Below are 24361 nucleotides of genomic sequence, written 5' to 3'. Positions count from 1 at the left end.
TTTTAAACCAGTGATCATATTCTACATTATTAATTTGCATAATCTCCAAACACAACACTTATTTTCTGAGGCATATATGACATAGTAGTCTAAATCTCCAAGCGCTGCTATGAACTTGATACAACTTGAACAATATTTCTACAAATTATTTGTCCAGCTGATGCACTTCTGGCATCTCCATGAACCTTTTTTTTTTTTTCACTTTTCAGTTTAATACATACTTATAATTACTTAGAAACTTTCACAAATGTTATCAAGCTTATTAGGGGATGTGCCAAGTGTCAAACATAACTTTATATTGTAATTTAATTATAATCAATGTTTTCACCCTCACAAGTACAGACGTCCACTCACTGCAACCTATTTAAAGTGCAGCAATGGAGATTTTACATGTTTTAATTTAGACGGGAGGTGATTAAATAGCACTCTCTATTTAAATCCACAAGCGCTACCTGGTAATTAGCAAAGCTCTATCTTTAAATAAGTCTTTTCTGCTTGAAGGAGCTGTCGAGGATGATGACAATAAGTTGAGTTGCGCTGTCGAACAGAGTCGGTTCCTTTTAACAAAGCAAGCCTTTAATACAGTGTGAGATGATGATGCGTGAATTACAGGCACAGAATAATCCTTTAATGAATGCTTTCACTCAGTATGTATTGGTTTCATGGCAATAAAACATCTGCTTGGTAAGAATGAATTCTCCTAAGTGAAGAATTTTTGTATTATTGAATAAATCTTGGGTGAGTCACTGAGGATGGGCTGATTTACCTCAGTATATTTTATTTATAGGCTACTCTGATGCAGTTGGGTTATTTCATTGACTTCAAAGTTGAATATGTTTCATTATTATGAAACTCTAATAACAATAAAAAATATTTAAGGGTGAATTAAATTCTAGTTGTGACCGCGTATAACTACTGTGTCTTGTAACCCATGAAAGACTTTGAAGCTGGTACTTATCTTTCTACATAAAGATATGTCGAAAACTGAGCAATTGCTGTTATTGATATGATTTCAGGGAAGCATGAATAAACTGTGTACAGAAGATGGACATAATCTTCAGGTCTGACATTTAAAGCCAGTGTGGAACGGTCAGGATTAGGCGACAGGTCACGCTGCAGGGAAAAGGGCTCGCCTTCACCAATAAATGGTGACGGGGCCGTAGTGGCATCATAGCGGTTCCCCACAATGCTCGACTTTGTTTTTTTTTAAAACAAAGATTAGAATAATACAAACAACACTATCAATGATAAAACCTTTTTTAATATGTGTGATGCAGTGCAAATAAATAGGATGGCAATATTTCTGTCTAGCTGCTGGTAGTTTTTTTTCTCAGCTTCAATCTGGAACTTTAAGAACAACCTAACACTTTATTAGATATAAATTATTATTATTATTATTTTTTTATTTATTGCATGTTTAATTTGGTCTATTTTCTTGGTATTCTAACATCCAGTGTGGGCAGCAGAGTAAGAATTTCATTGTACAGGGAAACAATGTTTCTTTACTGTGCATATGACAATAAAGCATTGAAATCTTAAAATCTTGAAATAATTGTATTATCTATTTAAAATAACACCATCTTCACTATACTGCCAAACGTATTCACTCGTCTGCCTTCACACACATATATGAACTTCAGTGACATCCCACTCTTAATCCATAGGATTTACAGTAATATTATGTCGAGCCACCTTTTACAGCTACAACAGCTTCAACAAGGTTTAGGAGTGTTTATGGGAATTTTTGACCAATTCTTCCAGAAGGACATTTGTGAGGTCAGACACTGATGTTGGACGGGAAGGCCTGGCTCGCGGTCTCCACTCTAATTCATCCCAAAGGTGTTGGGATGATTGGGTTGAAGTCAGGACTCTGTGCAGGCCAGTCAAGTTCTTCCACACCAAACTCGCTCATCCATGTCAAACTTTACACCAAACTTCACACTTGGCACAGTGCAGTCAGACAAGTATTGTTCTCCTGGCAACCACCAAAGCCAGACTCATCAGATTGCAAGATGGAGAGGTGCTCTTTGATATGGTGGTATGCATCCGGTTGACAGCTAGCATGTTAAGGTCTGCTTTCGAAATGGCTGAAAGCCCGTTACACTGCAAAACTATTTGCATTATTTTGTGCCATGTGATGCTGTATGGTAAGCATGTGCTGGACCCCAATGCAGGACTCTGGAGACAGGACTTAAATTCATAAGGTCTCAGCTTTATTGCCGGTAACACACTGCATAAACAAATACAGAGCAGGCCAGGATCTAAATACACTGGGAAAACTCAGAACATATGGAACCAGGAAAAACACACAGCGAGGGGAGATGATGACATGACAAAGAACTGAAAAAAACACAACACAATAAATACACAAGGGGTAATGAGAAGAGAGTGGAAACAGCCCGGGAGAACAGGCGAACAGAATGACACTAACAAGACAAGGGGAAGCCAAGCTGAACACAATGCACATGATACAAAGGACTGCCAAAGTAAAACAGGAAGAAGACATGGAAACAGAAATGCAGACCTGACACAACAGGGAATCCAATATAAATAAACTATAACAAAGAGCACGACTTAGATAACTAAACTATGAAGGCCTGAAAATACAATACTGCAAAGCCAACAGTGAATCAGGTGTCCAAAGCAAACTAAGAAACATAACTGAAGAAATTAAACAATAACAGAGCTTCAAAGGTCAAAAAACACAAAACTCTGGGCCAAAAGGTCCAGGATCGTGACAATTTTGTTCTGGTTTGATAGTAAGCTCAGTCACACTGGTGACCTGCTTTGTAGAACACTGAATTATCAAGGTCGTTTCTGGTAATGTGATGGAGGAAATATTACCAGTATAAACTTGCATTGCAATGAAGTATAATCAGTGCACACCAAGTTACTTTTAAAAGTAATGTTACACAACATTGCATCTTAGATATGCTATACTGAAATTCCAAACAAACACACGGAGACGCACACACACTTTAACAGGATACTCACAAAATCCATTATAACTCACAAAAGGTATGAAAGTACAACTCACGCAAGAATGGCCACTTGTTGTTGTGAAACTCAAACAATGGCTGAAGAGCGATGCTAGATTGCTTCCTGTAACTTCCAATCTCAGACAGTGTAACTGTGGTTTGAACTCCTTGGTAGACAGAGTGAGTGAAGTGTGTGTTATAGAGGTTTGGATATTTCTCCTAACTCTGTTAGTCAGTGTGACATTGGCAGAAGATTGAACTCCCTCTCCAGCAGTCAGTGTTTGCAGGGTGAGTCATAAGAGACCATGACTAATCATGAAATAACCTGTCGCATATCTGAGCGAAACTGGCAGTGTGGTTTGTATTTTCCAATCTGTCAAACATAGCTTAGCACAGCCTGTTTCTGTTTGCATTCTAATGAGCTATCAGCTTGCATTAAATTATCCTGCTCCGTGACACTTTACCCAGAGGTTGCAAGAGGTCAGGGAAGCAATGTCTGGTTGCTTTAAATGATGAGCAGGATTATTTGTGAAGAAAGAATTCCTGATCGCTGATGATGTAAATTCTTGAGACTAATGAGAGCATTAAGGCAGGTATTTACACTGTTTGCAGTGTAAGTATCTGCCTTAATGCACTTCAGTCTACACTCTGAACATGTAAACTCGCCAACTATAAAGCCTCACTGGCTGCTATGTGAGCCTGAGATTGAATTATTGAATGAAAACCAAGCTATAACATGAATTAAGTGTTGGAGCAAAGACAGGGTTAAGTAGACATTTTGACCTTATAAAAGATCAAAATCAAGCCATCACCAAAGTTGACTATGAATGTAAATTTTATACAAATCCATTTAAAGGTTTCAAGATATTTCAGTCTGAGCCAAAGTATTGGACCTACTGGTCGATAGGCAGGTAAAAGCATATAATAATAATATGGTGTTTAACTTCATATGAATGAAAATATTTATAAATATCAATTACTGACATCATTACAGTGTACTAAGATATAAGTATATATACCTGTAGACTACTTAATTTTGCCTCATGGATGTGTTCACATACTGTATGCGACGTGGATTGAAAAAAATCTTGCTTAAGTCCAAAACTTTCTTTTTCTTATGGTTTTTTTTGTATGTTTCTTAAAAATACCAAAACTTCAAAAATAACACGCAAAAAAAAAAAAACAGACTTCGTGGATTTATCTTTACTTTCTATGAATTTGTAATGCAAAGATGTCAAACTGTGTCTATTCTTTGAAGTATTGAGACTTAATAATGACGGAAAGAGATTCACAGTCAGCTGTAGCACATTTGTAAATGTTTAAACCTCCAATAAAAACTCCACTCGGTGTATAAGAAACCTGTTCTCGATCGCATTCATCACAGCGTTATCACCACAAGTTAAAGACAGACAAGTCATCAGCATCCCTAAGGGGGGGTGGGTGGGATTTTGCCTGCTGACTGGCCAGGTCATGCTCCTAGCTGTGTGTGGCTGCACTGAGCTGAGCAGAGGATTTAGGGCAAATAGTGCGTTATTTGCACCTTTTTCAGACATAGTTTTGAGAGACATTTGCAGACAGTGAAGTTGCAAATTGTGTCATTGTTTGGCTATTTTCATGTGCAGCTGGAATTCATGGTCTACATCTTCGGCTGGCTTTTTGTCTGCCGCATCATCTCTTGGAGAGATTGCTGGAAGCATTTGAAATGAATTTTTCATAGGTCATTGCGAAGAAAAAATAAACAAAGATGGACCTTTTCCTCACAACTGCACAACAGTAAGCAAATACAAAGTACCAATAAATGTGTTGTAAGGGATACATTGTACATTGGTTGTAGCTGTAAATATAATTTTACATGTACCGTGGAATAATGCTTCCACCATATGTAAGCTTTCAGTGTTTTATACAAGATTGAAATACATCACTCTGAGTTATGTGAATGGGTTACTGGAGCTATTGATCCGACTATGAATCAACACCTACTTTGCTTTCAGAGAAGCATCAAATGCCTTGAATAGAGCTTTAATCTCAATGACAAAAAAAGAGAGAATGACTTGCTATAATGAGAATAGAGTGCCTGAAATCTTGGGTGTGACTGTGCTTCAGTTCTATGCTGCCACTTTTGATGGTAGTCAAAACTGCAAAATATCAGAGTAAATGTAATACCTTTTAAATGTTGAAGGGTAAATGGACTAAAATAAACCAACATTCAAGTGTGTTCATATGCTGTCCAATTCAATTTCACACTAATCAAAGAGGAACACCAGTGTACTAAGAAATACGTAATTGTGAGCACTTCAAGCGCTCCCAACTGAACAGCAATCCATAAAATCACAGGTTTTCGGTTTAAAGAGGCAGCAACAGTTGAGAACATTGCTACCTGAATGACAAACACTGGTGTGACAGAAGACGGCAGTCAGAGAATGGTGGGTAGCACTAGCAGGAAGTGATTTTTTTCTGAGCACTCTATTAGTAATACTTGGTAGTGTGAATGGTTTCCAGCTCACTAATGGTTTCTCTTAGTATACTGTTTGATGTCAATGGAACTAAAAGTAGAAACTGAAACTTGACGTCACTGCCTGGAAGTACCGTTCAATATTCAGGAAAAGACTGGCCCCTCCCCAGCCCTCCTCCCACCTGCTCTCAATTGAATAAACATGGTAAAATTGTGATATGCTAGCTTTAACTGGGATGTTTGACCAAATTTTTTTGTTTTTCTTTTGACTATGACAGTTTTATGGCATTCATCACAGTCTTTTCCCATTTCTCATACATGTACAGTAGTATCTAATCACATGTTTGTCTGGCAGGTGGGTCTCATTCACAGAAGCCTTCAAATCAGTCGGTGACCTCCTGGCAACCTCTGGACCAGTTTGTGAGTGGTTTCTGGAGGTTGCAGGCTGCTGGCTAGCTGAAAGTGCTATTAAAGAGGGTGCTTACTTATGTAAAATGCTCTCTGGTTCTGGTTTGCATTACACTCTCAAGTTTCGTTACTGTTTGTTGGTTTTGCTGACAAATTGCCATCTTCCATGCAAAATATTGGCAACAGCAGCAATCTGCCAAAAAAAACATAAGGAGGTTGTCAGTGCAGTGTCATATACCTCTTTTGCAACAAATTTTACCTACCAAGAGCAAGCAATCTCTAGCAATCACTCACCAACCGGATGGGAACATTTTTCCCTTCTGACCTGTGGTTGCCAGGAGATTGCTGACCACTCTCTAGGTCTGCATGATCAGGGCTTTAGGAATTGATTTCATAGCAAGTGGCAGCAACCTACAGCAACCACTCCTCATCAACAGTTAGGGCAGTAGTTTTGTGTACATAAAGCTGGCATACCCCACCACCAAGAGGATTCTGTCCTGTGAGGTGGGAAATGATGGAAAAAGTTTGAGAACCACTGAGTTAATTTTTCCTTAGCGACCTGCCATTGCTAGGGGGTCACTTACTGGTCTCTAGGCTCTGAGTGGGGCCATACTAGAGCTGGATTTATGGTCCCACCTTTGTCTCCATCCGTGTGTCTGCTAGATTATGCAAAGAGAAGAATTAGATCAGAGTGAATATGTGGAAAGTGCCAAGGATGGCATTTCAACCAACACAAGCATATGGAGATGCATTTTCATGCAGTCCTTGAAAAAGCCAGTTGAGTGTAACCTCTGTGTGAATGAATGGCAACTGGTTAAAAAATTAGCTTGAATAGGAAAGAGAACCACAGTGAGGTTCACTAAGGAGAGGGAAAAAGTGTGAATTTCTTGACTAAAAAGAAGTTCTTTGCCTCTTATGATTTCTATTTTTTCCTCAGCAAGGGAAATGTTAAGGATGAGCAAAAGCAGAAACTTCAACAAGCTAGCCTCCTTTAGCAGCTTTTCTACATATTATGACACAGGCTTTGCAAAGCTTTGTGTAGCATGAACTATCAACACGGTACCATGACGGGACTGTGACTATTTCTTGTTTTTAACTGTGGTTGGCAAACAGCTTGTAGGTGCCTCATTGCTACCTTCTGGCAACAGCAGCACATTACCAGGTGCAGCTAAAAACATGAGAGAAAACATGTTTAAAACATAAAAAAAAATATTCACACAATATTATTTACAATTTAATGACAATTCAAAAGTGTAAACATCATCAAGACAAAATTTGAATAAGGAAGGAAGGAAGGAAATCAAATGACCTTAGGTGAAAAGTCCAAGCTAGGGTTAGTTTTTAGATGCGTTTCTCAGGCTGTTCTATTTTGGTGATTAGATGTGGAATGTGCATTTTTCATGCGACTTCACTTTACATTTTATTTCATTTAGTCCTTTTAAGCGCTTTTAATGTCATCCTCTGACATTTGAGATAGAGGATCAGATGTGATATGTTGTCCCCTGAGCCTTTTTGGTGTTTGAAAAGTTAAAATACCAACCAGAAATGGTAAATCTGATGGTCTCAATTCAGTAAATTTGAAGATGTAAGGTATTTAAATAAACCTCTATGTGCCTCATGCCACTATTTATCAAAGATAAGACATGCACACATGCAGTTGCTTTAGTTTATTGACAGCTTATTAAACAGCATGAGTCACTGTGTCAGTGTCACTATGAGCTTCAACATAGTGTAGCATCAAACATCGCTGATGAGAGTAAAAATTTAATCCTGTATGTTCACTGACAGCTCTTTTCTAAAACCTGGTAAAATTGGTAAAACCTGGTAAAAACAGGAATGGGAACTCATTCGCGATTAATCATAGTTATCAGTGATTTTTCTATTTGCAAAAACATTTCTGTGACATACTGCTGCCCTTGAGAGAAAACCGTTGAAGTATAACACACAAGAAAACAAAGATATTTTTAAAGTGAGAAACTGCAAGGACATAAGCCAAAATCAGTTAAAGGGGGCATTACTCCCTCAGGTGCTTGACTTCTTTTCACATCTATGTAAATGTCAAAAGTTTTCCAGTCATGCCTAAAAGGCTAAAAAGCTGTAAAAATGCCGTGAGTGGTCAGACGTTGACCTTTGATGTATTTCACTGGAGGAGGAAATTTTTTTACACGATTTTTATTTTAGAAAAGAATTACAAAGATTAAAGCAATGCTTCCTGTAAATCACAGGTGAACCTTTATGACCCTGTAAGCTCTGCCAGTCAATTACACAATGTTTAAGCCTTTCTACCTCTTTAATATAGCTGTAGGGAGCTATGCCAGCAGTCTGAGGCCCAGGGTTTATACATGACTCACACAGACCAGAGATCTGTCAGAAATTATATTTTAGAATATAGACTCTCTAAGTTGAACAAAGCTAACAAAGTCTGGTATCTACAAATCAAAATAAATAAATCTAAATATAATGGTTGAGAGTGCATAATTTCTATATGGAAAAAAAAAAATCAATCATACATGGTTGATGGAAAATTATAATATGCTAATATTATTATGAACCAAACCAAACACCCCATCCAGAAATCTCATCACAAACCTTCATTCGGGTAGATTATAAAAAAACTGATAGTACAAAAATGTTTTTCATTCTAATCCACGAATAAAAAGTACTTCATGTGTTGGTTTGCAATGCGTCACAAAACCCCCTTAATTTGAATTTCATTTCAGAGAAGAAGATGAAGTTGGAGGCATGCAAACCTGCTGAGTAGGGTGGGTAATAAGGGAAGATTTTGTTCATGCGGCTAAAAAAAACCCCTCCTGCCCTTTGAGAGTGCTATGTGCTGGCACACGATGACAAGCAAAACAGTCCAGGTGGCTTGTGCCAAATGTTCTCCCTTATAGCCCACAGGACATTGCAGCAGAACACCTTTTTCTTGGGCTTGGATACTATAGAGGCTTTCACTAAAGGCTTCTGTGTGTCACTGGGACCTAGTTCTCCTTGACAGTGATGATCATCAACAAGAAAGCTGGGTCAGCTGGACACAGATGTTGACTCTGTGAAAATTTGAGTTCCACGGTGAAATTGCAGGTGCATAGTGCAAGTGGTTAGAATGAGACTTTCAGGATGATCTAAAAATCACAGCTGCACTGGAAGTGCTCCAGATGCACACAAGGAGATGACCTTGAAGGGAACTGTGGTCACATTTAAATCAGATATGTTTTTTGTGTGTATGTGGAGTACAGTGATTGTAAAATTCTACTGCAATCATACAGCCCGAAATCATACTGAGAAAAAGATTTTCCAAAGGTAAAAGACTGCCTAAAGATGTGGCAGGAAGCAAAACGATGTCATTTTCACTCACTCTGAGATTCAGTTGTTTGTGACTTCCTAGTTAATTAAGAATCTTTTTGTCACGAGAAGCCGCAGGAGCCCCACATGCAGATGGGTACACACAGTCAAATATCAGAAAGAGTTACTAAAGTGAACTAACGATGGTAAAACGTGTAGAGGCAGACATCTGTCCCAAGGATAGGGACGTCATGGTCCCTGCGTCTTGAACCCAGGATTTTGAGTTTTTTGGAACATTTAGGTTCTCTCTCTGTATTTTCTCATTATAGTTCTGTATTCTGGTTCGTTTCTTTATATATATATTTTTAAGTTCTCATTTGTTTGTGTTATTCCCTGGAACTCTGTTTATTCCTGGCCCCCTTGTGTTTCTGTGTCTGGCTTAGCATTCGTCTCTGTGTTCTGGCCAATTTAATCTCGTCTCCCTGTTCAGTTGAGACTCTCTTCCTATTTTATTTCGGCGACTGTTCTTCTCTGTGTTTTGTGTCTAGTTTAACTTCCTCCTCCCGAGTCATTATGTTAGTTATCTCCAGCTGTGTCCCCCCCCGTTTCCCATCCTCTTGTTATTCTGTGTTTGCATTTATGTGAAATGAATTTCTAATCTGAAATGGGTTGGGTTGATGCGATATATACTGTGCATAACAACACATCCTTTTATAGAAAGTTAGCAGAGTCAGTTTCACTTTAGGATTCAAGGCTAAACAAAATAAATTATGCTGTCATTACTAAGTCTTTTCAAACAAGTAACGTATAAATGAGAGCCTTGGATTTTCAAATTGCAGCCTGATCAATATGTCAGTCTTAAAATGTGTACGTTTCTCACAGCGTGGTCAAAAGAGGTCAAGTTTCTAAGAGATATGGTATGGTCATTGAGCCCAAGCCAGTCCAGACCATTGACTTTAAATAGTCTAGACTTTGTAGTGTCTCAAAAGCCTATTTCTTATAGGTCACCAAGTTATGAACAGCAATATGTTTTCTTGAGCCTCTGTCCCGGAGTGCAAGATTAAGTCTGAACCTCTATCCTGGATTATCCTTGTGGCCTTTGGGAGATACTCATAATCGAGAATGACTCCACCTGAAATGAAGGTCAAAGGGAAAACAGGATTTGACTGAGCAGTTAAACATCCAGTTTTGTTGCACTTTACGGTAAATTACAAAAGCGGATATTTCCATTTTTTTTTCACTCTTTACTCAAACATTTGAAATGTAATTACAGAAAAATGGCCATCAGTGTTTAAGAAAATGAATTTTTAAAATGATTTAATTATTTTAAAAAGTTTTCATTTTTGTAAATGAATTGGAAATTGTAAAATAGTTCATTTCATCTTACAGCTGCGCTCACAAATTGCATTTGGTCCATCTCAAGCCATTTCATAAGACTTGAGCATTATATTTTTCTCAAACGCTTGCAACAGGAAATGAAGACAGTTGCTGACTAGTGCAGCATTACAGTAATGCAGGCAAGGTACAGTAATGCTGACTAGTGCAGCATTACTGTACCTTGCCTGCATGCCTGGAAGCTCGGCTTACTGTCTGTTTTTTGTCCAGTTACCAATTAACACAGAGGTGGGCTCCACTCTGTTAATGCTATGGTTATGTAAAGCCACGTCAGGTGGAATTTCATCTGTTAGTTCGCTCCCACTGCATATTAGACAGGCTTCTTCACTGTCCATGTTTAAGTCACTTCTTAAAACCCACCTTTTTTCACTGGCAACTGTCTGAGTTGACTTTTATTGACTTTTACTCATTTGTTTTACTTATTCTAATTATGTTTAATTTTTTTAATGCTTTCATGTTTTATTGTGTTTAAAACAGCACTTGCTGTTTTTGAAGTGCTATATAAATAAAGTTGGCTTGGCTAATTCAGTGTGGGGTGTTTTGTATGTCGGCTGGTTTGGCTTTGATGAGGTGGGAGGACACAGAAGACGATTAGAGAAGAAGATGTGAGTAGAGTTGTGCCACATTTAGAAAAAATAAAATAAAAAATGGTTGCCCATTTAACATTGTATTATTGATGTCATCTCATACATTTATCACCATGGTTACAGCTATTATTATGGGCTAAATGAAATTTAAATAATTTTTTCCTGTGCGTGTTATTAAAAGAATATTAATGAAATTTACTTAGGATTAGCACTAGTTGAAATATAAACATGCTCACATTGATTACATGTTTGCAAGCACGCACGCATGCACGAACACACACACACACACACACACACACTCACACACACACACACACACACACACACACACACACAAGCGTAATGAATATGCCAAAACAATTATCTGCAACTGCAGAGGTTAACCAATAATTACAGACTCCATATGCTTACAGAAAGAAGTGTTAAAAATTGAGCATAGAGCATCATTCTAAGTGATTTTGGTGATAAAACAGTGACCTAGAGATAATTAGCCCAGATGTTTATAGCAGACATAGTAAATTGCTCGCTTTATATGAATATCAATGTACTGAGGCACAAACTAACTGAGAAAAATGAGTTGTCTGACAAGTTTCCAGACTTCTCCAACTTCGTTTCTTATGAATCCCTCATGGAAAAAAAAGAAAAAACCGGATCAGTAAAGCACACCAGTCGCCTTTTTCTTTAGTGCTTGTTTCTTGGAATACATAGCTGACCTTCTGGGCTGGTGCACAGATGCAGCAGACAAAGGTGGGAGGAGTAGATTTGGCTTTAATGATGGCGAGATAAACAAAGCAGCAGATTGTGGTTTGGATGAGACAGGCTTTACCATTTAATACTGATGATTACAAAACACTGTCCTGCCTACGTGTTTGTTTGTGTATTCACATTATAGTCACATTTCCATTTGTTTTAATGACTTCAATGATGGCTCAATGTGAGGCATGAGGCTTGTTATTTCCTCCGAGTTGGACTGATGTATTGGTTTGACCTTTGATATTGGCCAGCGATGCCATTTACCACCCGCATGATTGAGAGCCCTCCCTGAACACTGCTAGATGAAAACCCAAAACACTGCAATGAAATTCTTTTTTTTTTCTTCTGTTCCTGAAAATGTTATTATTGCTGTTATCTAAAAAGTGTCTCTTTCATGCCTTTTACAATTATGGGAATACATTTCAGATAAATGAATACAGAAAATTTGTGGGCTAGAAAAATGAAAGATTTGAAGCATTTTCTGTTGGCAGCTTGTGTCAAAAACTCAGAACACACTCACAGAACCGTACGGATGCATCCGAGCGCTTACCTCTGTTGCAAGCTAACAGATATTACTGTAAATGCACTCATGTCTGCAACACTCGGAAAAACATGGGGTGAAGATTTAGCCGCAGGCAGGCATTTGAAATCCCAGCTTAGATGATGTGATGCGCATCAGACAAACTGCAATTCCAAAAACTACTGAAATTCCAGTTTCTATAAGATCTTGGGAGGATTGTATCATACGTTCTTTGAACGTCTGATTATAATAATGTTTCTTGACTGGAATCCTTTCCAAGGTTATTAAAGATCGACATTTTATTTGTTGTCACTGCTGTTTATATAAGAGGACATGCTGTTTGCTTTGACGAGCCACAGCCGACTAGAAGCATTATCTGTGTGGAAAAGAAATCAACACAAATGCCTGGAGTTCTTGGGGGATGAAAAAAAGAAGAAGAGGGGGGGGGGGGGGGGGGGGGGGGGGGGGGGGGGGGGGTCTTTAGAGACGTTTACGTGATGTTAAAATAAATGCACCAAAACCATCCAAGACGTGGGAAAATCCAAGAAATTTTTCACCTGTCATATCAAATTACAAAGTTGTGTGATGAAAGTCCAATTCACAGCTTTATTGGAAAACAAATTCCTGCCTGTTCAAATGAAAAGTCTTAAGTTACTGCAGAAAAAGGACCAACATATGAAACTGTCAGTTTCAAATATTAAGACATGCTGTAACAGATATTTACACAGACCAAATTCATATTTGAAATTAAGATATTGCTTGACCTTTCACACAAAAAACACAAAACAACAACAACTGTAAACCAGGGCAGTAATCCCGCTCCATGCAGTAGGAAAACAAAAAAACAAACAGTTGCACTGTTGTTTAGATACACAACTTGGGGACAGCGAGAGATGTAAAAGATAAAGCCTTCAGAGGGCAAAGTATTGATTTTCAGATCTATAGGTTATGGCAGTGAGCACATTTGGCTGTGTATTTGTAACACTGGAAACAGTTGGAACAAGTGGAGGAAGAAGGCAGCTTTATGATATTAAGGCATAGCTGGGTAACCAGTAAGTGAGGAACACCTACTCAAAAAACCAACAAAAATATACCTTATTTAGTGTATAAACTAGCTGAACTCTCTACTTACAGTATACTCAAAAATGCAGTCAATGCAAACAGCCAGAGAAATGTGTTTATAATGATAAATGATGAGATGCATTTCCCCTCACATCTTTGGCTTTCTCACACTCAGTGTTATTACAAATTATCCTCCAATAGCCGCCCTACAGTTTTCATAGCACATTGTCATTTCCTTGCTTAAAACAATGCACGACAGCACATTTGGATAATGATTACCACAGAGACAATTCTTTGTTATTCAAAACGGCTCTGCAGCAAATGAGGCCTGACTCGCCCTGGCTAGACTGAAGAGCTTGAAGGGCGTGAGGGGCTTCTGGTTGGGTCTTTTATATTGGACGTAGAGGGCCCTTTATGGTGAGAGCAGCAATCAGACGAGGAGTCTCTGAAATGTGGTGCTATGACTTTGTTATGTGCAATTAGAGCACATTCAATTCATTCAGTTAGAACTGTAATACATGACCATGCATTCAAATGTAGGCACAGTATATGCAAATTTACATATTCAGTTTTTGAATAACAGTTTGATTATTAATGCTCATTATTACTGTTTTTTTTAGAATGTTATGTGAGTAGTGTTTCAATGCTTTACCTTGATCCCATGAATCCTCAGTTTGATTTACTACCTTAGAGGAGGCGGTTTCATTTCATTAAAAAAAAAAAATCAAAGTGGGCAGTCCCACAATGAACATCATTATTAATCTTAAAAGTCTGATTTTGCACTCATTTTTTTAGACTTTTGTTTAATAAACACTCCTTACTGTAATCTCTTTAAAGCGGTAAAATCCAATGACCGCATTAAAAAAAAAATATATTGCCTGTTCTTTTTTTTTAAGACAAATCATTTTCTGTTGGTGTTATTTGAGTTGAAGATCTGATCTGTATCATCTCAATTAGACTTTTCTCTGTGAGGTGTAATGCAGCTACACTTACGGTCACTGCAGAAAGGCCCCCCGTAGGTGGTCATGGTGCAGTCACAGGAGAAGCCCTCCCACAGCTGCAGGCACACTCCCTGGTGGTGGCAGGAGTCCTCTGTGCAGGTGGTGCTGGGACCTGCGGGGTGTTTACAGCAGATGCAGCAGGTGCGTTTTTTCCCCCCCACTTTATTCACACATCTTCAATTCTTGTCAACCGGAATAAATAAAATAGAGCAAAAGTAACAAGCGGCAGGAAACCAGTTTGATTTTGTCCATTTCTGCACATCAACTCCACAAAAAAGCCATAAGTAAAAACGTCATGTTTTTCTCTGTATCCTTGTCCTTGTTGCCATCTGCTCATGACTGGACGTCTGTGTTTACTTCGATACAACAGCATGCTGAATGTGATGTCTTTCCAGTCGCTCTTTCACACATGCAGGTCAGTTTAGATCCGTAACCAGTTAGCACTGATCACTAAATCAGGCAGTGTGAATGTAACTTCCAGGTTTCTTACCTGCTACAATGTGTTTATTGTTATTTCTCTTATTAAACTTCAACACTACAATATAGCAAGGCACACATCCCAATTAACTACTCAAAGCACTAAAGGCTATGTAGTCAACTCTGTCTGTATATCGTTGCATCACTGTGGCAACTTTTGTTCTTCTGCTCCACTGAGCCACATTTTCTAGCACCAAAGTCAGTCCAATATAATCAGTTTGACTTCTACTTAAGTAAAGAATGTATGTACTTTTGCCGCCTCTGCCCCTTGGGAAAATTAATTGCCCACCTCTCCGCAGATAATAGCATCATGCATGCACTTCTCTGAGCAGTGCCCATCCAATTGACTGCACAAGTTTTAATTGGTGTTGTTCACATAAGACTGAAGTGTATGGATACACTTCCACACACACACTTTAGTTTTCAGCATGCATGCCCTCTTTGCCCTCTGTGGCATTATTAGCTTACACAATGGTGACATTTCACTTGATCACTGAAAAGGAACCTGAATGGTTCAATCACCTGACAATGGGCCACAGTTTTTGCTGATACCTTGATATTTTTTAGAGGGAAGTTATTACAAAAAACAGGGAAGCAATCTTTTTACTTGTTACGTGCACAATCTGCAAAGATTACAACCGTTGCCAGACTAGCATGCTTTAACTGCTAATTAGCAGCTCCACGTGGGTGACAAGATACAGGAAGATGGAAGAGCAATGTGATACTGAAGACGTTTCTCAGATGGGTTACAAGCCAACAGTGTATGCACCTCATGTGGACTGACAACAGTTACTTGAAAATATTTCTGAATCTTTACTTCAAAAGCTAAGGGAACTTCAGTGCTAAAGATTTGACTATTAATCTTGTTTTAATTACTTTTCTGGAGCAATTGAAGCTCAGTAGGAGTTGAACAACATTCAAGAATTCATTCAGCAACACACATATGTTTAATTTAGGGGTATTGCACTTGAGGCCAGGCAGCATGTACTTTACTTATTCAAAACAATGTGATGCTTCACAAAATCAGCAACGCTGAAGCTAACTTTCAGCTGTGTCCTCTTCACTGTATTCAGTGGTCCTTAAATACAGCTATAGCAACATGAGTGACATTGATTTGTCAGGGCAGTGTTTTGTGAGCTTTTGTAGTGTAGTGGATAGTACACTTACCTAAAATGTTGAAGGGCCCCAGTTTGCAAACGGGAACGTAATTTTTTTTTTTTTTTTTTTTTTGGTTTACTCAACAAGAATTTCTTTGTCTTTTAAAATTAAAAATACGTCACTGAAGCTAGAATTTTAATGCTAACCTGACAGGAGTATTGGAACTAGGAGAACAAAGAAACTCAAGTTGCCAAAACTTGTGTCTAAATGTGTAAATCTCAGTAAAGTCAATACAACGGACAAATTTACTGAGTAAAGGTCACTTGATATTTTGAGTTTTCTCCGCTTTTATTTTTTCACAGTGCAGAAAGATTAATAACTTTTAATCCTTCATGCACATCTGACTCATGTTCCACTGACTGAACCTCCTCACCGGTAACTAATAAAGGTGCAAAACTGACAGAGACAAATGTCTGACCTGCTCCACTTGTCACCACCATAGTTCAAAAACACGTGCAGTATACATCTATTCTGTCATATCCAGGGCAGCTTTTGTTAAATAATGGCTACCTTATTTGAGATTTTTCATGACTACTTAGTCTTGGCAGAACTGTCCACTCTGCTGAGCGCTTTCTTGTTAGAGGTCAATAAAAGCAGCTGAATGCCTTTACTGCCACATGACACTTTTACATGTTAGATTGTATAGAAGGAATAATAAAAAACTGAGCAACAAAGCTGTTTAATGTCATAACAAATGAGGCGTAATTAATTTTCAGCTACCGGTTCCCCCCGTTTCATGAGTAACAACTGCGAAGTACAATGAAATCAGAACACCGAGTGATTCACAGGTGTTTCACATGTCCTCACCTCCACAGCCGTGTTCCACCTCCCCCACCTTGTGTAGGGCATCTGCTAGGAGGTCAGGGAGTCTTCCATTCAAGTCCACAGATGCCAGGCAGCCCTTGTATCCTTCCCGGGATGCTATTAGTCTGGGCAAGCTGCTGTACATGCTCTTCCCAACACCTCCGATGTACAGCTCCCCTTTAAGATTCAGGAATTGATTAGGAATTGCACGTTTTACACATGTAGACCCTTTAAATTCTGCAATATGATGGGTGTTTCAGAGCAAATTTTTACACATCATTTTTCAAAATGCAAAATCTGACAGGACAAACGTGAATACTGAATGTCCTGCATTACTATTTGCAGCAGGTACTGGCTATGCCTTCAACAATACCTTTCAAATCCAGGTTGCGGGCTCCGTTGGCGTGTTGGGTGACAGTGCGAGAATCAATTTTGAGGATGTGCACATTGTTGTTGTCACGGGAAATCACCACATTGTGCCACTGGTTGTCATTTAGTGGCTTGTCGGAGTTTCCCTTCATTAGCGACGGCCCATTTCCCAAGTCAAAAACGTAATGGATGTACCTGCATGACAACACAAATGTTTACAAACACGAGTTCTTATGTGTAATTATTTCTTCACATACCATATGCCATCAGCAACTCGACAATACCACTTTTATGTACCAAGCGAATAAGTAAGAGCATCGTGTGTGTGTGTGTGTGACTTTTATATGATTAAAGCATGGTTCAAATTATTCCAGTGTCACGCATGGCGGTGCAGCTGTGCACACTTCTGTCTACCAATCTGTTTTGTGGCTCTAAAACTGCTGGGGCTCAAACTACTCAAATTTATTCAAGTATTTTACTCAAATAAATAACAGAGAATTTATGTAAACACAGAAGGTAATGCTTTAGGCGCAACAATATGTTGACATTAAATTGACTCATTAGACAGAATACTGTCAAAAACGACATCTTGTTTAAATCAAAGTAAAGCAACATCCATGAATGAGCTGCTACACTTCACACATAAACACCGAGCAGCCGGAAAACTATGACAGAAGTGTTGGAAACCATTTTTTGTCTGTGTTGTCTGCCTGAGCTTCTGCTGCAGGCTCCCGAGCTGAACAAGGCTTCCCGCTGACTAATTGCTTACTGGGAGAAAGTCTGTGCAAGGTCTGACAGTGGGAAGATACAATTGTTGCTTTGCTCGCTCTGTTTTAACGACCTTTCTCTGCGATTGTATCTGCAACAAAAATTATTTACGATGAATAAAACATTTGAAACGTATTTGCGACGGTGTCAAAATGCCAAATGTGCTCGAGTGTGACTTTTTTGAACTTGCGCTTCCTCTCTGTGCTCGTCTCCCTTTAACGGAATTATTTATAATGAACAAATGATTTTAAAGCCATTTGGTGTCTTTCTGCAGTGCTGCAGGCTGATGGATCCAAGATATGAATTATGATTAGGTAATTTTGAGGACAAGAAATAAGAAAAGCTCCTCTTCATGCTTTATTTTTTCCAAGACAAATATTGTTTGGTTGAAATACAGTACATAAAAAAAATAAATTCCACTCTCACCGCTTTTATATTTCTTCATCACAGGCCTGCATGTGCATTAGACAGTAGTACTTACCCTTTGACTAGCTCTACCACAATGAAGTCACTTCCATCTCCGGAGTTGTAAAGGATCAGCCCATCGGGGCTAGTGGTCTTGAACTGGAAGAAAAGGTGCATGGAAGCATAGGCCTGTAAAGTGGAAAAAGCCAAGTAGCTGGCCTGTGTTAGAAAAGTCACAGGATTGGCAACAATGTGCCTCATGCCAAATCGAGCATTCAGCTCGCAGTAGGAGATGTCGCCATTCTTGCACTGGTCCAAATAGAACATCCCGTTGAAGGAGAGAGCTTGCAAATGGCCGATGAAATTGGAAGGCACCACAGAGATGAAACGCCGCTCGGTCATGATCCCCGTCTCAATGTTGTTGAACTCCAGGCGGGTGTGGGCGCCCGTCATGTGGCCTAAGTAACAAAACGTCCTTTTAAAACTGAAAAATACATTTTTTGCTATTATAGCTACTTTATCCCTACCATACCTTCAACAGTCACGTTGTCTACAGAAAGCTGCAGGTTCTTCCCACGCCGCAACACTTTCACTGTGTGCCACTCGTTGTCATTCAGCTTCTCGCCTATAAGGAGTATCTCTGGTCCCTTGCCTAAGAGGAAGAAAGCGTCAAGTGACAATCATACCACATGAGCTCAGTGCACAAGCCTTCGACACAAAGCACTCAACATCTGAAGCACTCTCAGGGCGCATACATTCATTTACTTATCACTCACACACAAAGCCACAAGCCAGCAAGCAATAATTTGCATTCATTCAATACGCAGCAATATGGGAAATAAGACAGAGAAACAACTACAAAAGAGCTCATTCAAATCTGTATGTTTAAAATATACTGCATGACATACCCGTGCCCACTCTGCGTGGGGTCATTTGGGTGATATCTATTGGCGAAACATGTTGGACCATACAGTATTTGGAACCCTGTCTCAAACACGGAGCTTTGAGTTCCTGAATTTCTGCACTATCCTCAGTCTTTTTCAGTGGTTTCAAAATAGGTCACAGTGCAGAAGCTTGCCACTGCAGCACCGTCATCCCAAATCAGTGCCTATGCAACAGGCCGACACAGCAGTTCAAAGGAGTTCTGACATCGCTTGGGAAACTAATTGGCCATGCCTAAGCTGACTGCGCCTTTAGGGGTTTGTCTGTCTAATTGAGCTCAGGGTGCAGGAGAATTACAGGGGACGTACAGAGGGCAATAAATGGAAAACATCAACTGGTTTCCGAACACTTCACTGTTTCATCCTCAGGGAAATAAAATGGTGACTTGAGACTTTGTCCAGAGCTGCATATCAAGTGTCTTCATAGCACACTGCATCATTTCACCGTCACCCTGCTGAATATTGACTACACACGCCAGAAAGATCAATCTCATCAAATCCCGCTCCCTCTATATTTGATGTGTTTGCATAGAAAATGAAAAATACACAACTTGCTGGATTCACATCCAACAAAAAAACATAAATGTTTATCCTGTAAGTGACTATCATGATAACAGAGGCACAGATGAGATCTTCTGTAATGAAAGAGGCAACAGAGGAATGCAAGACAGTATGGACTACTGAGCTTATCTGTGTTTCTATCTAATGTCAGCAACATGAAGCCATACAATGATACAAGTCAAATTTCTTCTAAGAAAAAGAGAAGGAAGATCTTTTTTGTTAGATATTTGAAGCTATATTTAAAACAGGAATTTCTAAACATTTTACACATCAAATCCTGTTTTTATTATTAGATTATAATTGGACAGATCAAGCCAAAAGTTTTGATACTACCAGTGCAGTACTGAACATGCCTTCAATCATATCAATACATTTTAGAATCACATTCAGGGCACTCTTCTTAGTGCAGTAGTGGCTGCAAATCTGCTTTGGTTGTGCACATTCACACAGCATCGTGTTAGTTCAGAGAATTCATTTAAAGAACATTAGTTAATAATTAAACAGGCGTGCGTTCAGGGGTGCAGCCAAGGGCTAACCTAAAGTGAGGGTACAGTTAGGGGACTGCGCACATATTCACTGAGTATGTGTAGTAGTACAGGTACAACCACAAATGATTATTACTATTTTTTCTAGCAGATCCATTTCTCTTTTTCATGCTGGGATAACAGCACAGCTACCTAGTTAAAATTCACTGTCTTGTAGAACTAGCAAGCATTCCAGAGATTATAATCAGCTGAGACTTACACATAAAAGACACCTATTATATAAACAGACTGAAGGTGGACATAACCATGGTGCTGTTACCCACTGCTGACTGAACTGAGTATAATATTATGTTCAAGACTTGACACTAGCGATTGAGACCATCAGGAGCCATCAGGAAACTGTTCACTCAGATCACTGATAAAGAGAGCGGAGGGCCTTTTGTCTTAGACTTTTTTTTAAAGCATCCAGAGCAGTTGCCCCCTGCTGGTTACTTGAAAGAATGTGGGTTTAAAGGGGATCTAGTATGCTACTATGCTAATTTACAACTTAGAGTAGAGCAGTTTTGCATGACTCACTGTTCCAAATTAATCCAAATTAAACACAGCTCCTCTCTCTTTAAGACCATCCTACTTTTAATCCGTTTTTTTGTAACAACAAAAAGAATATGGGTATAGGCACCAGTGATTCTGGCCCCTTACTGAAACACAGTAGTGTGGTTGCAATAGTAGAGAGGTGGGATGTTAGTTGATATAGCTTGAATATGAATAATATAGCTTGATTAATATTTAAAAATGAATGGAATCCATGGGTGTGGAGTTAGAAAGAAGCTTTCCACTGTAGCCTGGACCTGATCTCTGCAACTATTAGTATTAATAGTCTTAATAGTTGCAGCAGTGAAAGTGAGGTAATGCATGCAATGCATACACACCAAGATCAGTGTCTCTCAATATATATTTATATGTGAAATAGTGATCTGTAGCACTGCAGAGGGTATTAAAATGGTGGAATGGGACGTGTATTCGCCACAGCCATCTGATTGCAAACCCTTTGAAACTGGGCCTCCTTTCAAAGTGCCTTTGCTTCGGTAGCTTGAAAGAAAGAAAGGTCCATATTGTCCATTCTGATCCCCGGTTGTATTTGACTGATGCTTTCAATAATAACTTCAAAGGCATGGTGGAGTTATACAGGTCAGCGTTATGAGTGAGCTGAGACTTTGACTGCAGGAAATGCGTGTTAATAAAAAGCAAATTTGTAGAACAAATGCTTCATTTCAAAAGTGTGTGCACCATGATTTCCCAGACTGCATATAATTAATCAACAGCACTGCAGCAACGTTTGTTCTTACAGCTATTACTCTCCCACTGTGTATCCAGTTGTGGACAGTTTCCAAGCAGCTGTTGCAGATGGGCTTTCTCCCAGATTCCTTCAGAAGTGAGCTACATATTAAAGATACCTTGCATGAGAAATCAGAATTCTTGGTCCTGCAATCAAGCTCAAAGGTAATCCATTAAAGTGGCCAAAGCAAATGTGTTTAAAAAAGTAGTGCAGACTATATGAAAGCGCTGTTTTTGGTGTCTCAATAATATAAGCAGGTAATTCTGCACTTTAGATCTGTGTATATCATAGTATTGAATAACCATTAAGAAGGCATTCATTCCCACGTGCCCAGTTAAGCTATCTTAGAGGCCACTGATGCAGGATACAAAGCAGTATAATGGACATAGAAGACACTTCATTTGGCACGCAGAGAAGTGCAAATACAGCGGACAATGCATGATGATACAATGCCATCTGCTGGTAGAGAGGAAAATTTCCTGGGCAAGATATCTGATGAAGATAATAGATAAGCAACCAAAATTCAATGCATTTTTCTCTGCTAAGCTTTCTTTGCATAAGATTTAATCTGTGTCTTTTTCACTGAGTGCAATAAACCATTTAAAGTGGCCATAAACTGCTTCTATGCAGCTGGGTCACAGACAGTACACAGGCACCTAATTTCGATCCAACCACACACACACACACACACACACACACACACACACACACACACACACACACACACACACACACACACACACACTTTACTCACCTTGAGCAGGGAAAGACAATGTAGTTGATTCAATATAACGAGCAGTTCAATAATTTCATACATGTGCAGTAAATCTATGTAAAACTGTATTGTAAAAGCTGTTAAACCTGCGCCTTACTGACTGTGGGTTATCGATTCTTCAGTTATACAGGATTCATTGTCAAATGCATTTGAGAGTTCATAAATAGTTGTTTTAATGGAACATCTTCCTCTCATGATTATAAATACACAATAATTGGCAATGCTCCGGCTTTTCAGCAAATCATTTTATAACATGAACGCTGAAAGGTTTTATTCTGAAGTATCAAGGAATTATGCATACATGAGAGGTGGAAACAAGCTTTCAGGCTGCACTCAATTATAGCGATAACTTTTAGAAGCATTCATGAGCCTCCTCTGTATAGGATGATCTAAATCAGAGAGCCGCTCACCTCTCCACTGGCAATAGTTTTTATCTGTTTCTCGCGCTGCTGTAATCTGAACCCAAACTTAAATTGCCTGTCTCCCACTATCAGGGGAGAGCAACAATCTGCATCATAAATTCCAGCATCACTGTGGTGCGACCTAAACTACCACTCCATTTCACAAGAGCGCAGGAAAACCAGCAAATCTATTCTGTTAATCCAAAGGAAGATCTCACTTTAGTATTCATTCGCCTTTGGGGTCAGCTAAATTATTTAAAAAGAAAAAAAAAAATTGCTTCGTGGAAAGCTTTTTGATATATTCTCTTGTCTTTATTGAATATTTTTGGCCTATGTTTTTTTTTTTTTTTCTCAGTTTAATAATTTTTCAATTTATTTATTCTACATTTTACCCTGAATCTAGTCAAGGATACCCTTGCAATCAAAATGTTTAATGATAAAACGTGTCTCTGTTAATCTGTTAATGAGGGATGGGTAATTAGAGTAAACAGAGTCGTTGTATTGAAAAGATATGAAATGACGGAACATGTTTCATGACAGTCACTCCACTAAAAAGGTGAGAAACTGTCTGCAACAATCTGTATCTATTTTTACACGTATTAACATTTTAGCTAAAACAAGTCATTGATTCTGTGAAGCTCCTCTATTGATCTGATTTCATTCTAACCTTTAAGTTTATCCCTGCTCTGTCACTGCAGTCTGATTACCCCCAATAAAGCACTTGTTTTTCTCTAAAGTGAGAGTAAGACACTGATTCTCTCGCTGGTGAAAATTATGGGTTATACTTTAACTGTACCCAATTATCAGCTATGTGAGCAAATTAGTCACAGGCAGATGAATGGCAGAGTCATTGGCAGCCCAACAGTAGACCATTGTATGTCAAAAATAGCTACATTTGATTACAGCATCATTACACTGGAAATGTGTCTAATTTGAATCGGTAGATTTCCTGACAACAGGATCCCAATTATATTCGACTGTACAGCTGCGTGCCACAGTGAAGTCTCATTCATGTTCTTATCTTTATAATGATGCTTGTGAGGAAGATAACAGCAACAGTAAACAAAGACAATTGTGCAGCAGAATAAATGAATTATATTCTCTTTCATGTGGGAATAGAGGCATATGAATATACCACAGAGCATGTTCTCTAAATCATGGTACAGTAAATAGTCATAATCATAGGAGACACTTACTGAGATTACAGTCTATCCTGATACAATCTGGTGAGAGAGAGAGTGAGATGGTGAGATTAAAAGAAAAAAAAATAAAGAACAGCACAAGAGGAGAATATTTCACATCCTTCAAGGTACATTCTGCAGACAATTCAGTGCTTTTTAGAGCCCACCATCCGGGGACAGCCTCGAGAGTCTAAACCGCCACCTTCCTCTCTGAGGAAGAAAAAAAGGAACAGTGAGTGAAAGGGGAAAAAAAAAAAAAAAA

General features: G+C 38.8%; 1 protein-coding gene across 1 annotated transcript in view; it reads right to left on the bottom strand.

Moving 5' to 3' along the window:
* LOC115791752 (neurexin-1) overlaps positions 1–24361 on the bottom strand; it is a 109841-nt gene that overhangs the window by 52066 nt on the left and 33414 nt on the right. The window contains 6 exon segments of the mRNA XM_075074422.1: positions 14431–14550; positions 16881–17054; positions 17251–17441; positions 18496–18877; positions 18952–19071; positions 24115–24141. Coding sequence (XP_074930523.1) covers positions 14431–14550; positions 16881–17054; positions 17251–17441; positions 18496–18877; positions 18952–19071; positions 24115–24141 — 1014 coding nt within the window.

Source organism: Archocentrus centrarchus, chromosome 14 (assembly GCF_007364275.1).
Source record: "Archocentrus centrarchus isolate MPI-CPG fArcCen1 chromosome 14, fArcCen1, whole genome shotgun sequence".
Classification (NCBI taxonomy): domain Eukaryota; kingdom Metazoa; phylum Chordata; class Actinopteri; order Cichliformes; family Cichlidae; genus Archocentrus; species Archocentrus centrarchus.
This window is presented reverse-complemented; position numbering and strand designations above follow the sequence as displayed.